The sequence below is a fragment of the Pristiophorus japonicus genome, chromosome 5 (genome assembly GCF_044704955.1).
Source record: "Pristiophorus japonicus isolate sPriJap1 chromosome 5, sPriJap1.hap1, whole genome shotgun sequence".
Classification (NCBI taxonomy): Eukaryota; Metazoa; Chordata; class Chondrichthyes; family Pristiophoridae; genus Pristiophorus; species Pristiophorus japonicus.
Window position 1 is genome coordinate 770,325 of NC_091981.1, and position 15,249 is coordinate 785,573.

A 15,249-nucleotide genomic window follows, 5' to 3' on the forward strand; every position below is an offset into this window, starting at 1 on the left:
CTCGTAGGACAACCCTCCCACCACAGGGATCAGTCTGGTGAACCTCTGTTGTACCGCCTCCAAGGCAAGTATGTCCTTCCTTAGATAAGGAGACCGACACTGTGCACAGTGCTCCAGGTGTGGTCTCACCGGGGCCCTTACTCTCGTACTCCAACCCCCTTAAAGGCCAACGTGCCATTTGCCTCCCTTATTGCTTCCTGTACCTGCACACTCACTCTCTGTGTTTCTTGCACAAGAGACCCAAATCTCTCAACACCAACATTTAAACGTTTCTCACCATTTAAAAAATATTCTGTTTTTTTATTCTTGCTACCAAAGTGAATAAGCTCACATTTCCCCCCGTTAAACTCCCTCTGCAGATGCTTTGGAGGAGAAATTAGTCCGCAGCTCCGTTAACCCGGGCAGGGCGGTAAATTTTGCGCCAGGAAATGGATTGCGTCTCCAGCCGTAAAATTCACCAGCCGGGCCCCGATCGTGGGGCGGGGGGCGAGGGGAGGGGTTACACACCTCTCTCAGGGGGCTGGAGGAGGGGTTACACACCTCTCTCAGGGGGCGAGGGGAGGGGTTACACACCTCTCTCGGGGCGAGGGGAGGGGTTACACACCTCTCTCAGGGGGCGAGGGGAGGGGTTACACACCTCTCTCGGGGCGAGGGGAGGGGTTACACACCTCTCTCGGGGCTGGAGGAGGGGTTACACACCTCTCAGGGGACTGGAGGAGGGGTTACACACCTCTCTCAGGGGGCGAGGGGAGGGGTTACACACCTCTCTCCGGGGGCTGGGGGAGGGGTTACACACCTCTCTCAGGGGGCTGGGGGAGGGGTTACACACCTCTCTCAGGGGGCTCGGGGAGGGGTTACACACCTCTCAGAGGGCTGGGGGAGGGGTTACACATCTCACTCGGGGCTGGGGGAGGGGTTACACACCTCTCTCAGGGGGTGAGGGGAGGGGTTACACACCTCTCTCAGGGGGCTGGGGGAGGGGTTACACACCTCTCTTCAGGGGGCTGGAGGAGGGGTTACACACCTCTCTCAGGGGGCGAGGGGAGGGGTTACACACCTCTCTCAGGGGGCTGGGGGAGGGGTTACACACCTCTCTCAGGGGGCTGGGGGAGGGGTTACACATCTCACTCAGGGGGCTGGGGGAGGGTTTACACACCTCTCTCAGGGCGAGGGGAGGGGAGGGTTACACACCTCTCTCAGGGGGGGAGGGATTACACACCTCTCTCGGGGGGGGTTACACACCTCTCGGGGGCGAGGGGAGGTGTTACACACCTCTCCCGGGGGGCGAGGGGAGGGGTTACACACCTCTCTCAGGGGGCTGGGGGAGGGGTTACACACCTCACTCAGGGCGAGGGGAGGGGTTACACACCTCACTCGGGGGGAGGGGTTACACACCTCTATCGGGGGGGGGGTTAACACACCTCTCTCGGGGGGCGAGGGGAGGGGTTACACACCTCTATCGGGGGGGGGTGGTTACACACCTCTCTCGGGGGGCGAGGGGAGGGGTTACACACCTCTCTCGGGGCGAGGGGAGGGGTTACACATCTCTCTCGGGGTGAGGGGAGGGATTACACACCTCTCTCGGGGGGTTAGGGGAGGGGTTACACACCTCTCTCGGGGGGTTAGGGGAGGGGTTATACACCTCTCTCGGGGGGTTAGGGGAGGGGTTACACACCTCTCTCGGGGGGTTAGGGGAGGGGTTACACACCTCTCTCGGGGGGGGGCGGTTACACACCTCTCTCGGGGGGCGAGGGGAGGGGTTATACACCTCTCTCGGGGGGCGAGGGGGGGGTTACACACCTCTCTCGGGGGGTTAGGGGAGTGGTTACACACCTCTCTCGGGGGGTTAGGGGAGGGGTTACACACCTCTCTCGGGGGGTTAGGGGAGGGGTAACACACCTCTCTCGGGGGGTTAGGGGAGGGGTTACACACCTCTCTCGGGGGGTTAGGGGAGGGGTAACACACCTCTCTCGGGGGGTTAGGGGAGGGGTAACACACCTCTCAGGGCGCTACGCCGGCTGAGCATGGGACAATCCCAGGCTCACCAGCCGGCCTCCGAACGCCCCGAGCGAGGCCTCTCTGGAGGAAATAAATCGGCAAAAACATTCCCGGTACATTACTGACACCAACCACAACATACAAAACTTACCCGAGGTGGACACTGCTTCCCTCACTGCAGCCACTGCAGCTCGGACCGCCCGCTTTCCCAAGCGGTGCCACCAGGGGGTGCTACAGATCGGGCGCGGACCAAATCTCGAGCCAGTGTCACTACCAGGGGGCATTGCACACCAGCTCGCTTCCCCAGGTGGTACTGTTCCGCTCCCCCGCAAGCCCCGCACTCAATGTCCCGCCGGGCGCTATCGGAGGCAGCAGAAGACCAAGTATCGAGCCCCAAGTGTTCTCCTCACAGCTCACTGTCCCACCGAGGGTTGGACTCGCCCCCATCATCTAGGTCATTGATATATAGCTGGGGCCCCAGCACTGATCCCTGTGGCACCTGCCATCCCCAGCATGACCCGTTTATCCCGACTCTCTGGCCGGTGACGACGTGGCCGTGCACAGCGACCCGTTTTCGTCGGCAGCGGAAATTGGGCAACGCCCCGTGAGGCTGCCGCGGGTGATGTCAGAGCCAGCCTGACGCGTCATGAAGCAGTCCGCACCCCGCTCATGGGGCGGAAACTAAAGGGGAGGCGCGCCCCGCCATTCTTTCCTCCCGACTGACTTACCGGTCCGACCTTCCATCCTTTATCTGGCGGGGTCCGTGTGCGATGGTGCAGCCCAACACTTCGCTTCTGTGCCGGACTGTGACTGCCCAACCCCGCATCCCCGATGGTGACGTGTAGGTCCCTCGCCCCACTGCAGGGCTCGCAGTGTCCCCTCCCCTTTAACTGGGGTGAGGTCCCTCGCCCCACTGCAGGGCTCGCAGTGTCCCCTCCCCTTTAACTGGGGTGAGGTCCCTCATCCCACTGCAGGGCTCGCATTGTCCCCTCCCCTTTAACTGGGGGGAGTTCCCTCGCCCCACTGCAGGGCTCGCAGTGTCCCCTCCCCTTTAACTGGGGGGAGGTCCCTCGCCCCACTGCAGGGCTCGCAGTGTCCCCTCCCCTTTAACTGGGGGGAGGTCCCTCATCCCACTGCAGGGCTCGCAGTGTCCCCTCCCCTTTAACTGGGGGGAGGTCCCTCGCCCCACTGCAGGGCTCGCAGTGTCCCCTCCCCTTTAACTGGGGTGAGGTCCCTCGCCCCACTGCAGGGCTCGCAGTGTCCCCTCCCCTTTAACTGGGGGGAGGTCCCTCGCCCCACTGCAGGGCTCGCAGTGTCCCCTCCCCTTTAACTGGGGGGAGGTCCCTCGCCCCACTGCAGGGCTCGCAGTGTCCCCTCCCCTTTAACTGGGGGGAGGTCCCTCGCCCCACTGCAGGGCCCGCAGTGTCCCCTCCCCTTTAACTGGGGGGAGGTCCCTCGCCCCACTGCAGGGCTCGCAGTGTCCCCTCCCCTTTAACTGGGGGGAGGTCCCTCGTCCCACTGCAGGGCTCGCAGTGTCCCCTCCCCTTTAACTGGGGGGGTGGTCCCTCGTCTCACTGCAGGGCTCGCAGTGTCCCCTCCCCTTTAACTTGGGGGGTGGTCCCTCATCCCACTGCAGGGCTCGCAGTGTCCCCTCCCCTTTAACTGGGGGGTGGTCCCTCATCCCACTGCAGGGCTCGCAGTGTCCCCTCCCCTTTAACTGGGGGGTGGTCCCTCATCCCACTGCAGGGCTCGCAGTGTTCCCTCCCCTTTAACTGGGGGGGTGGTCCCTCGTCCCACTGCAGGGCTCGCAGTGTCCCCTCCCCTTTAACGGGGGGACGTCCCTCGTCCCACTGCAGGGCTCGCAGTGTCCCCTCCCCTTTAATGGGGGGGGCGAGGGCTCTGAGCTTGTGCCAGTGCTACGCAGAGAGGCCGTGTCCCACTGCAACATTCGTGCACTTACCGCCCCAGTCCCGCCCCCGACAGGAAGCGGCGTGCCCGACATTGTACTCCACTTCCCATCGGGTGGCCGTAACCCTAATTTCACGGCGGCCGCAGGAAGTCCCGTCTCGCCTATGTTACCGCCCCAAACAGGCCGATGCCCAATTTCCACCCCTTTTACTCTTGCACAGCGTGACTTTAGAGATTGGGCCATCGTGGCCGCAGCGTTCTCTCAGCACCGTGCTGACGGGGAAAATGCCTCCGTGTATGGCAGGGAGAAAGATGGTTAATGGTGTTGGGTGGGGCTGGTCATCAGACTGAACCTGTCTCTCTCTCCGTCACAGACCGGGCTGTCCTGGGTGCTCAACCTCTGCAGCTGCTAGTTCCAACACACGTGACCTTCCTGGGCCAGATATCCTGACAAACACTAATTGCAGAATATCCTGACTTTGGAAAGCGTATTGTTGCTTCCTGCGTTTCCCGGGTCAGGCTGGGTAACGTTGGGTAATATTGGGTAACAGGAAGGACAGTAATAGAGAGGCGCGTGTGGTGACACTGATCAAAGGGCTGAATCCAGCTCAGGGCTCCGGCTCTCAACTGATGCTGAGAATTCTCACACTGCCTCGCTGTTGTGTCTTCGAAGGGGAAGTGAGTTGTGTGGGATCACTTTGCCAATGTGTGTGCAGATGTGATGGGTTGCAGCTATGGGACTGTCGCAGGGGAAAAATCCTGCACAAAATGTCTGTTCATAGCACGCCTCCAACTCACAAATCTAAAGCCTGAAGTTTAGTGAGGAGAGGGGGAATGATTAGTGTGCAGGTAACACTTGGGAAATTCTCATTGTTGGACGACAAGGTCACTTCCCCTCCAGCTCAGCAGTGAGTAAGCAGCTCCCCCTAGCTTGTGAATCATTTCAAAACCGTTCTCCCTTTCAGAGGCCCTGCTATACCAGCTGAAAGGCCGCTGTTCAAAGGGCCTGGGCTGGTGAGATGGCACCGTGAATGGTGAGGTGGCACGGTGTATTGGTGTTCCAGAGTGATGGGGCAGTGGTTCCTCACCGAGGATCGGTCCCTGGGGTGGGAGGGTTGTCCTACGAGGAGAGATTGAGTAGATTGGGCCGATACTCTCTGGAGTTTAGAAGAATGAGAGGTGATCTCTTTGAAACATACCAGATTCTGAGGGGGATTGACAGGGTAGATGCTGAGAGGATGTTTCCCCCGGGGCTGGAGAGTCTAGAACCAGGGGTCACAGTCTCAGGATAAGGGGTCGGCCATTTAGGACTGAGATGAGGAGGAATTTCTTCACTCAGAGGGTGGTGAATCTTTGGAATTCTCTGCCCCTGAGGGCTGTGGATGCTGAGTCGTTGAGTATATTCAAGGCTGAGATCGATAGATTTTTGGACTCTCGGGGAATCGAGGGATATGGGGATCAGGCGGGAAAGTGGAGTTGAGGTCAAAGATCAGCCGTGATCTTATTGAATGGCGGAGCAGGCTCGAGGGGCCGAATGGCCGACTCCTGCTCATAATTCTTACGTTCTTGCAAATGTTGGAGATGTGTAAGAGTGCCGGAGAAGGAGGGTGGGGAGGGTGACTCACTGTCCCATTTAATTGCCCTACCGGTGTTCGGCCATTAAGCTCTGTACAGCAGTAAAAGGCCCCTCCCACTCAGCAGACAAGGCTTAACATTTTTAGAGAAGCAGGGAGAAGATTTAGGAGTCTGGAGATGAAAAAAAACAGCATATTCACTGATCAATTATCCTTTTTTCCTTTATTCCTTTTCCAAACGCTCCTGCCCCTCCCCCGGCCCAGGTTACCCGGGAGATTCCATCTGACACAGAGGAAGACAAGAAGGCCGATGAGGTTCTCCACTGCCCCGTGTGTCTCAAGACTTTCATTTGTAAATATGGTCTGGAGAGCCACATGGAGACCCACCCAGATTCCACCTTGAGGTAAGCTGAGGGAGTGCTGCACTGTCGGAGGGGCAGTACTGAGGGAGTGCTGCACTGTCGGAGGGACAGTACTGAGGGAGCACTGCACTGTCGGAGGGGCAGTACTGAGGGAGCACTGCACTGTCGGAGGGGCAGTACTGAGGGAGTGCTGGATTGTCGGAAGGGCAATATTGAGGGAGTGCTGCACTGTCGGAGGGGCAGTGCTGAGGGAGCGCCGCACTGTTGGAGGGTCAGTACTGAGGGAGTGCCGCACTGTTGGAGGGGCAGTACTGAGGGAGTGCCGCACTGTTGGAGGGGCAGTACTGAGGGAGTGCCGCACTATCGGAGGGGCAGTACTGAGGGAGCGCTGCACTGTCGGAGGGGCAGTACTGAGGGAGTGCTGCACTGTCGGAGGGGCTGTGCTGAGGGAGCCCCGCACTGTCAGAGGGGTAGTACTGAGGGAGCGCCGCACTGTCGGAGGTGCCGTCTTTGAGATGAGACATAAACCGAGGCCCCGTCTGCTCTCTCAGGTGGATGTAAAAGATCCCACGGCACTATTATGAAGAAGAGCAGGGGAGTTCTCCCCGGTGTCCTGGGGCCAATATTTATCCTTCAATCAACATAAACAGATTATCTGGTCATTATCACATTGCTGTGTGTGGGAGCTTGCTGTGCGCAAATTGGCTGCCACGTTTCCCACATTACAACAGTGACTACACTCCAACAGTACTTCATTAGCTGTGAGGCGCTTTGGGACGTCCGCTGGTCGTGAAAGGCGCTATATAAACGCACGTCTGTCCCCTTTTCTGTGGGAGGTAGTGGTTGCGGACAATGCGGGAGATTCTCACCCATTTCTGCAACGGGGTACAATTGACATCAGCAAAATCGAGGACAGAGAGTGGTTTTATTGAGATGGGCGTTTGAGCAAAGATTGTGACAGGCCAAAATCTCAAGGCACTGCTGTACTCTCAGAAAGGAACGTCCGACTCCAATATTGTCCAGATAAAACCCTCTCGATATCCACACTGTGTGTTGTGACAGCTTCCTCCTGTCGTGGCATCATTACTGAGTTAGTACTTTCCAGGGTAGATTCCAGCGCGTGCTCAGAGCTTTCAGGTAAGAATCAGTGATTGTTTTTAAAGTGTAACATTGGTAAAGCACGCCAAGCACAGCATCTCCCCGTCACACCGGGGCCACCTCCATCAAACTCAGAGTTAGTGAAGTTTACAGGCAAAATGGTGTGTGGACAATCACATTCAGAAACTGCTGATTGGCCCCACTACTTGGTCACAATAACTTTGGGATCCGGTTTCTGCTGCACTTTATTCTCCGTACCCCAGCCTCTGTGCACATTCAGTGCGACTGAGTCTCCATGGTTACTGGGAGAATTGGTGATGTTAGGATAGTATTATAGGTGATGTGAGGATAGTATTATAGGTGATGTTAGGATAGTATTATAGGTGATGTTAGGATAGTATTATAGGTGATATTAGGATAGTATTATAGGTGATGTTAGGATAGTATTATAGGTGATGTTAGGATAGTATTATAGGTGATGTTCGGATAGTATTATAGGTGATGTTAGGATAGTATTATAGGTGATGTTCGGATAGTATTATAGGCGATGTTAGGATAGTATTATAGGTGATATTAGGATAGTATTATAGGTAATGTTAGGATAGTATTATAGGCGATGTTAGGATAGTATTATAGGTGATGTTAGAATAGTATTATAGGTGATGTTAGGATAGTATTATAGGTGATGTTAGGATAGTATTATAGGTGATGTAAGGATAGTATTATAGGCGATGTTAGGATAGTATTATAGGTGATGTTCGGATAGTATTATAGGCGATGTTAGGATAGTATTATAGGCGATGTTAGGATCGTATTATAGGCGATATTAGGATGGTATTATAGGCGATGTTAGGATAGTATTATAGGTGACGTAAGGATAGTATTATAGGTGATGTTAGGATAGTATTATAGGTGATGTTCGGATAGTATTATAGGCGATGTTAGGATAGTATTATAGGTGATGTTAGGATAGTATTGTAGGTGATGTTAGGATAGTATTATAGGTGATAGGATAGTATTATAGGTGATGTTAGGATAGTATTATAGGCGATGTTAGGATAGTATTATAGGCGATGTTAGGATAGTATTATAGGTGATATTAGGATAGTATTATAGGCGATGTTAGGATAGTATTATAGGTGATGTTTGGATAGTATTATAGGTGATGTTCGGATAGTATTATAGGCGATGTTAGGATAGTATTATAGGCGATGTTAGGATCGTATTATAGGCGATATTAGGATAGTATTATAGGCGATGTTAGGATAGTATTATAGGTGACGTAAGGATAGTATTATAGGTGATGTTAGGATAGTATTATAGGTGATGTTCGGATAGTATTATAGGCGATGTTAGGATAGTATTATAGGTGATGTTCGGATAGTATTATAGGCGATGTTAGGATAGTATTATAGGTGATATTAGGATAGTATTATAGGTGATGTTGGGATAGTATTATAGGCGATGTTAGGATAGTATTATAGGCGATGTTAGGATAGTATTATAGGCGATGTTAGGATAGTATTATAGGTGATATTAGGATAGTATTATAGGCGATGTTAGGATAGTATTATAGGTGATGTTTGGATAGTATTATAGGCGATGTTAGGATAGTATTATAGGTGATGTTAGGATAGTATTATAGGTGATGTTAGGATAGTATTATAGGCGATGTTAGGATAGTATTATAGGTGATGTTAGGATAGTATTATAGGTGATGTTAGGATAGTATAGGTGATGTTAGGATAGTGTTATAGATGATGTTAGGAGAGTATTATAGGTGATATTAGGATAGTATTATAGGCGATGTTATGGTAGTATTATAGGTGATGTTAGGATAGTATAGGTGATGTTAGGATAGTATTATAGGTGATGTTAGGATAGTTTTAGAGGTGATGTTAGGATAGTATTATAGGTGATGTTCGGATAATATTATAGGCGATGTTAGGATAGTATTATAGGTGATGTTAGGATCGTATTATAGGCGATGTTAGCATAGTATTATAGGTGATGTTAGGATAGTATTATAGGTGATGTTAGGATAGTATTATAGGTGATGTTAAGATAGTATTATAGGTGATGTTAGGATAGTATTATAGGTGATGTTAGGATAGTATTATAGGCGATGTTAGGATAGTATTATAGGTGATGTTAGGATAGTATTATAGGTGATGTTAGGATAATATTATAGGTGATGTTTGGATAGTATTATAGGTGATGTTAGGATAGTATGAGAGGTGATGTTAGGATAGTATGAGAGGTGATGTTAGGATAGTATGAGAGGTGATGTTAGGATAGTATTATAGGTGATGTTAGGATAGTATTATCGGTGATGTCAGGAGAGTATTATAGGCGATGTTAGGATAGTATCATAGGCGATGTTAGGATAGTATTATAGGTGATGTTAGGATAGTATTATAGGTGATGTCAGGAGAGTATTACAGGTGATGTCAGCAGAGTATTATAGGTGATGTTAGGATAGTATTTTAGGTGATGTTAGGATAGTATTATAGGTGATGTTAGGATAGTATTTTAGGTGATGTTAGGAGAGTATTATAGGTGATGTTAGGATAGTATAGGTGATGTTAGGATAGTATTATAGGTGATGTTAGGATAGTTTTATAGGTGATGTTAGGATAGTATTATAGGTGATGTTAGGATAGTATTATAGGCGATGTTAGGATAGTATTATAGGTGATGTTAGGATAGTATTATAGGTGATGTTCGGATAGTATTATAGGCGATGTTAGGATAGTATTATAGGCGATGTTAGGATCGTATTATAGGCAATGTAGCATAGTATTATTGGCGATGTTCGGATAGTATTATAGGCGATGTTAGGATCGTATTATAGGTGATGTTAGGATCGTATTATAGGTGATGTTAGGATAGTATTATAGGTGATGTTAGGATAGTATTATAGGTGATGTTAGGATAGTATTGTAGGTGATGTTAGGAAAGTATTATATGTTAAGTTAGGATAGTATTATAGGTGAAGTTAGGATAGTATTATAGGTGATGTTAGGATAGTATTATAGGTGATGTTAGGATAGTATTATAAGTGATGTTAGGATAGTATTATAGGTGATGTTAGGATAGTATTATAGGCGATGTTAGGATAGTATTATCGGCGATGTTAGAATAGTATTATAGGTGATGTTAGGATAGTATTGTAGGTGATGTTAGGAAAGTATTATACGTTAAGTTAGGATAATATTATAGGTGAAGTTAGGATAGTATTATAGGTGATGTTAGGATAGTATTATAGGTGATGTTAGGATAGTATTATAAGTGATGTTAGGATAGTATTATAGGTGATGTTAGGATAGTATTATAGGTGATGTTAGGATAGTATTATAGGAGATGTTAGGATGGTATTTTGGGGGTTTTAGGATAGTATTAAAGGTGATGTGAGGATAGTATTATAGGTGATGTTAGGATAGTATTATAGCTGATGTTAAGATAGTATTATAGGTGATGTTAGGATAGTATTATAGGTGATGTCAGGAGAGTATTATAGGTGATGTTAGGATAGTATTATAGGTGATGTTAGGATAGTATTGTAGGTGATGTTAGGAAAGTATTATACGTTAAGTTAGGATAGTATTATAGGTGAAGTTAGGATAGTATTATAGGTGATGTTAGGATAGTATTATAGGTGATGTTAGGATAGTATTATAAGTGATGTTAGGATAGTATTATAGGCGATGTTAGGATAGTATTATCGGCGATGTTAGGATAGTATTATAGGTGATGTTAGGATAGTATTGTAGGTGATGTTAGGAAAGTATTATACGTTAAGTTAGGATAGTATTATAGGTGAAGTTAGGATAGTATTATAGGTGATGTTAGGATAGTATTATAGGTGATGTTAGGATAGTATTATAAGTGATGTTAGGATAGTATTATAGGTGATGTTAGGATAGTATTATAGGTGATGTTAGGATAGTATTATAGGAGATGTTAGGATGGTATTTTGGGGGTTTTAGGATAGTATTAAAGGTGATGTGAGGATAGTATTATAGGTGATGTTAGGATAGTATTATAGGTGATGTTAGGATAGTATTATAGGTGATGTTAGGATAGTATTATAGGTGATGTAAGGATAGTATTATAGGTGATGTTAGAATAGTATTGTAGGCGATGGTAGGATAGTATTATAGGTGATGTTAGGATAGTATTATAGGTGATGGTAGGATAGTATTATAGGCGATGGTAGGATAGTATTATAGGCGATGGTAGGATTGTATTATAGGTGAAGTTAGGATTGTATTATAGGTGATGTTAGGATAGTTTTATAGGTGATGTTAGGATAGTATTATAGGTGATGTTAGGATAGTTTTATAGGGTGATGTTAGGATAGGTTGTGGTGTGTTAGGTGAGGTTAGGAGGGTGTTTAGGCGATGTTAATATAGTATTATAGGTGATGTTAGGAGAATATTATTTGTGATGTTAGAATAGTATTATAGGTGATGTTAGGATAGTATTATAGGTGATGTTAAGATAGTATTATAGGTGATGTTACGAAAGTATTAAAGTTGATGTCAGGATAGTATTATAGGTGATGTTTGGATAGTATTATAGGTGATGTTAGGATAGTATTATCGGTTATGTTAGGATAGTAATATAGGCGATGTTAGGATAGTATTATAGGTGATGTTAAGATAGTATTATAGGTGATGTTTGGATAGTATTATAGGTGATGTTAGGAGAATATTATTTGTGATGTTAGAATAGTATTATAGGTGATGTTAGGATAGTATTATAGGTGATGTTAGGATAGTATTACAGGTGGTGTTAGTATAGTATTATAGGTGATGTGAGGATAGTATTATAGGTGATGTTAGGATAGTATTATAGGTGATGTTCGGATAGTATTATAGGTGATGTTCGGATAGTATTATAGGTGATGTGAGGATAGTATTATAGGTAATGTTAGGATAGTATTATAGGTGATGTTAATATAATATTACAGGTGATGTTAAGATAGTATTATAGGTGATGTTAGGATAGTATTATAGGTGATGTTAGGATAGTATTATACGTGATGTTAGGATAGTATTATAGGCGATGTTAATATGGTATTATAGGTGATGTTAGGATAGTATTATAGGTGATGTTAAGATAGTATTATAGGTAATGTTACGAAAGTATTAAAGTTGATGTCAGGATAGTATTATAGGTGATGTCAGGATAGTATTATAGGTGATGTTAGGATAATATTATAGGTGATGGTAGGATAGTATTATAGGTGATGTTAGGATAGTATTGTAGGCGATGGGTATTGTAGGCGATGGTAGGATAGTATTATAGGTGATGTTAGGATAGTATTATAGGTGATGGTAGGATAGTATTATAGGCGATGGTAGGATAGTATTATAGGTGATGTTTGGCTAGTATTATAGGTGATGTTAGGATAGTATTATAGGTGATGTTGGATAGTATTATAGGCGATGTTAATATAGTATTATAGGTGATGTTAGATAGTATTTTAGGTGATGTTAAGATAGTATTATAGGTGATGTTAGGATAATATTATAGGTGATGTTAGGATAGTATTATAGGTGATGTTAGGATAGTATTATAGGTGATGCCAGGAGAGTATTATAGGTGATGTTAGGATAGTATTATAGGTGATGTTCGGATAGTATTGTAGGTGATGTGAGGATAGTATTATAGGTGATTTTAGGATAGTATTATAGGTGATGTTAAGATACTATTATAGGTGATGTTACGCAAGTATTAAAGTTGATGTCAGGTTAGTATTATAGGTGATGTTAATATAGTATTATAGGTGATGTTAGGATAGTATTAAAGCTGATGTCAGGATAGTATTATAGGTGATGTTAGGATAATATTATAGGTGATGGTAGGATAGTATTATAGGTGATGTTAGGATAGTATTGTAGGCGATGGTAGGATAGTATTATAGGTGATGTTAGGATAGTATTATAGGTGATGGTAGGATAGTATTATAGGCGATGGTAGGATAGTATTATAGGCGATGGTAGGATTGTATTATAGGTGAAGTTAGGATTGTATTATAGGTGATGTTAGGATAGTTTTATAGGTGATGTTAGGATAGTATTATAGGTGATGTTAGGATAGTATTATAGGCGATGTTAGGATAGTATTATAGGTGATGTTAGGATAGTATTATAGGTGATGTTAGGATAGTATTATAGGCGATGTTAGGATAGTATTATAGGTGATGTTCGGATAGTATTATAGGTGATGTTAGGATAGTATTATAGGCGATGTTAGGATAGTATTATAGGTGATGTTAGGATAGTATGAGAGGTGATGTTAGGATAGTATTATAGGCGATGTTAGGATTGGATTATAGGTGATGTTAGGATAGTATTATCGGTGATGTCAGGAGAGTATTATAGGCGATGTTAGGATAGTATCATAGGCGATGTTAGGATAGTATTATAGGTGATGTTAGAATAGTATTATAGGTGATGTCAGGAGAGTATGATAGGTCATGTCAGCAGACTATTATAGGTGATGTCAGGAGAGCATTATAGGTGATGTCGGGATAGTATTACAGGTGATGTCAGGATAGTATTGTAGGCGATGGTAGGATCGTATTATAGGCGATGGTAGGATTGTATTATAGGTGAAGTTAGGATAGTATTATAGGTGATGTTAGGATAGTATTATAGGTGATGTTAGGATCGTATTATAGGCGATGTTATGATAGTATTATAGGTGATGTTAGGATAGTATTATAGGCGATGTTAGGATCGTATTATAGGTGATGTTCGGATAGTATTATAGGTGATGTTAGGATAGTATTGTAGGTGATGTTAAGATAGTATTATAGGTGATGTTTGGATAGTATTATAGGTGATGTTAGGATAGTATTATCGGTTATGTTAGGATAGTATTATAGGCGATGTTAGGATAGTATTATAGGTGATAATAAGATAGTATTATAGGTGATGTTTGGATAGTATTATAGGCGATGTTAATACAGTATTATAGGTGATGTTAGGATAGTATTATAGGTGATGTTAAGATAGTATTATAGGTGATGTTACGAAAGTATTAAAGTTGATGTCAGAATAGTATTATAGGTGATGTTAATATCGTATTATAGGTGATGTTAGGATAGTATTATAGGTGATGTTACGATAGTATTATAGGTGATGTTAAGATAGTATTATAGGTGATGTTAGGATAGTATTATAGGTGATGTTAGGAGAGTATTAAAGCTGATGTCAGGATAGTATTATAGGTGATGTGAGGATAATGTTATAGGTGATGGTAGGATAGTATTATAGATGATGTTAGGATAGTATTGTAGGCGATGGTAGGATAGTATTATCGGTGATGTTAGGATAGTATTATAGGTGATGGTAGGATAGTATTATTGGCGATGGTAGGATAGTATTATAAGTGATGTCAGGATCGTATTATAGGCGATGTTATGATAGTATTATTGGTGATGTTAGGATAGTATTATAGGCGATGTTAGGATAGTATTATCGGTTATGTTAGGATAGTATTATAGGCGATGTTAGGATAGTATTATAGGTGATGTTAAGATAGTATTATAGGTGATGTTTGGATAGTATTATCGGTGATGTTAGGAGAGTATTAAAGGTGATGTCAGGATAGTATTATAGGTGATGTTAGGATAATATTATAGGTGATGGTAGGATAGTATTATAGGTGATGTTAGGATAGTATTGTAGGCGATGGTAGGATCGTATTATCGGTGATGTTAGGATAGTATTATAGGTGATGGTAGGATAGTATTATAGGTGAAGTTAGGATAGTATTATAGGCGATGGTAGGATAGTATTATAGGCGATGGTAGGATAGTATTATAGGTGAAGTTAGGATAGTATTATAGGTGATGTTAGGATAGTATTATAGGTGATGTTAGGATCGTATTATAGTCGATGTTATGATAGTATTATAGGTGATGTTAGGATAGTATTATAGGCGATGTTAGGATCGTATTATAGGTGATGTTAGGATAGTATTATAGGTGATGTTTGGATAGTATTGTAGGTGATGTTAGGATAGTATTATAGGTGATGTTTGGATAGTATTATAGGTGATGTTAGGATAGTATTATCGGTTATGTTAGGATAGTATTATAGGCGATGTTAGGATAATATTATAGGTGATGTTAAGATAGTATTATAGGTGATGTTTGGATAGTATTATAGGTGATGTTAGGATAGTATTATAGGTGATGTTAGGATAGTATTATAGGTGATGTTAGGATAGTATTATAGGTGATGTTAGGATAGTATTATAGGCGATGTTAATATCGTATTATAGGTGATGTT

The 15,249-nt window shown here is 44.8% G+C and overlaps 1 protein-coding gene across 4 annotated transcripts in view; it reads left to right on the forward strand.

Annotated features, from left to right (window-relative positions):
- Positions 1-15,249, forward strand: part of rreb1a (ras responsive element binding protein 1a) — a 306,278-nt gene that overhangs the window by 213,397 nt on the left and 77,632 nt on the right. For all 4 annotated transcript variants that reach the window (XM_070880283.1, XM_070880287.1, XM_070880284.1 and 1 more), the window contains exon 7: positions 5,745-5,884. In XM_070880283.1, the coding sequence (XP_070736384.1) occupies positions 5,745-5,884 (140 nt within the window). The remainder of the gene's footprint in view (positions 1-5,744; positions 5,885-15,249) is intronic.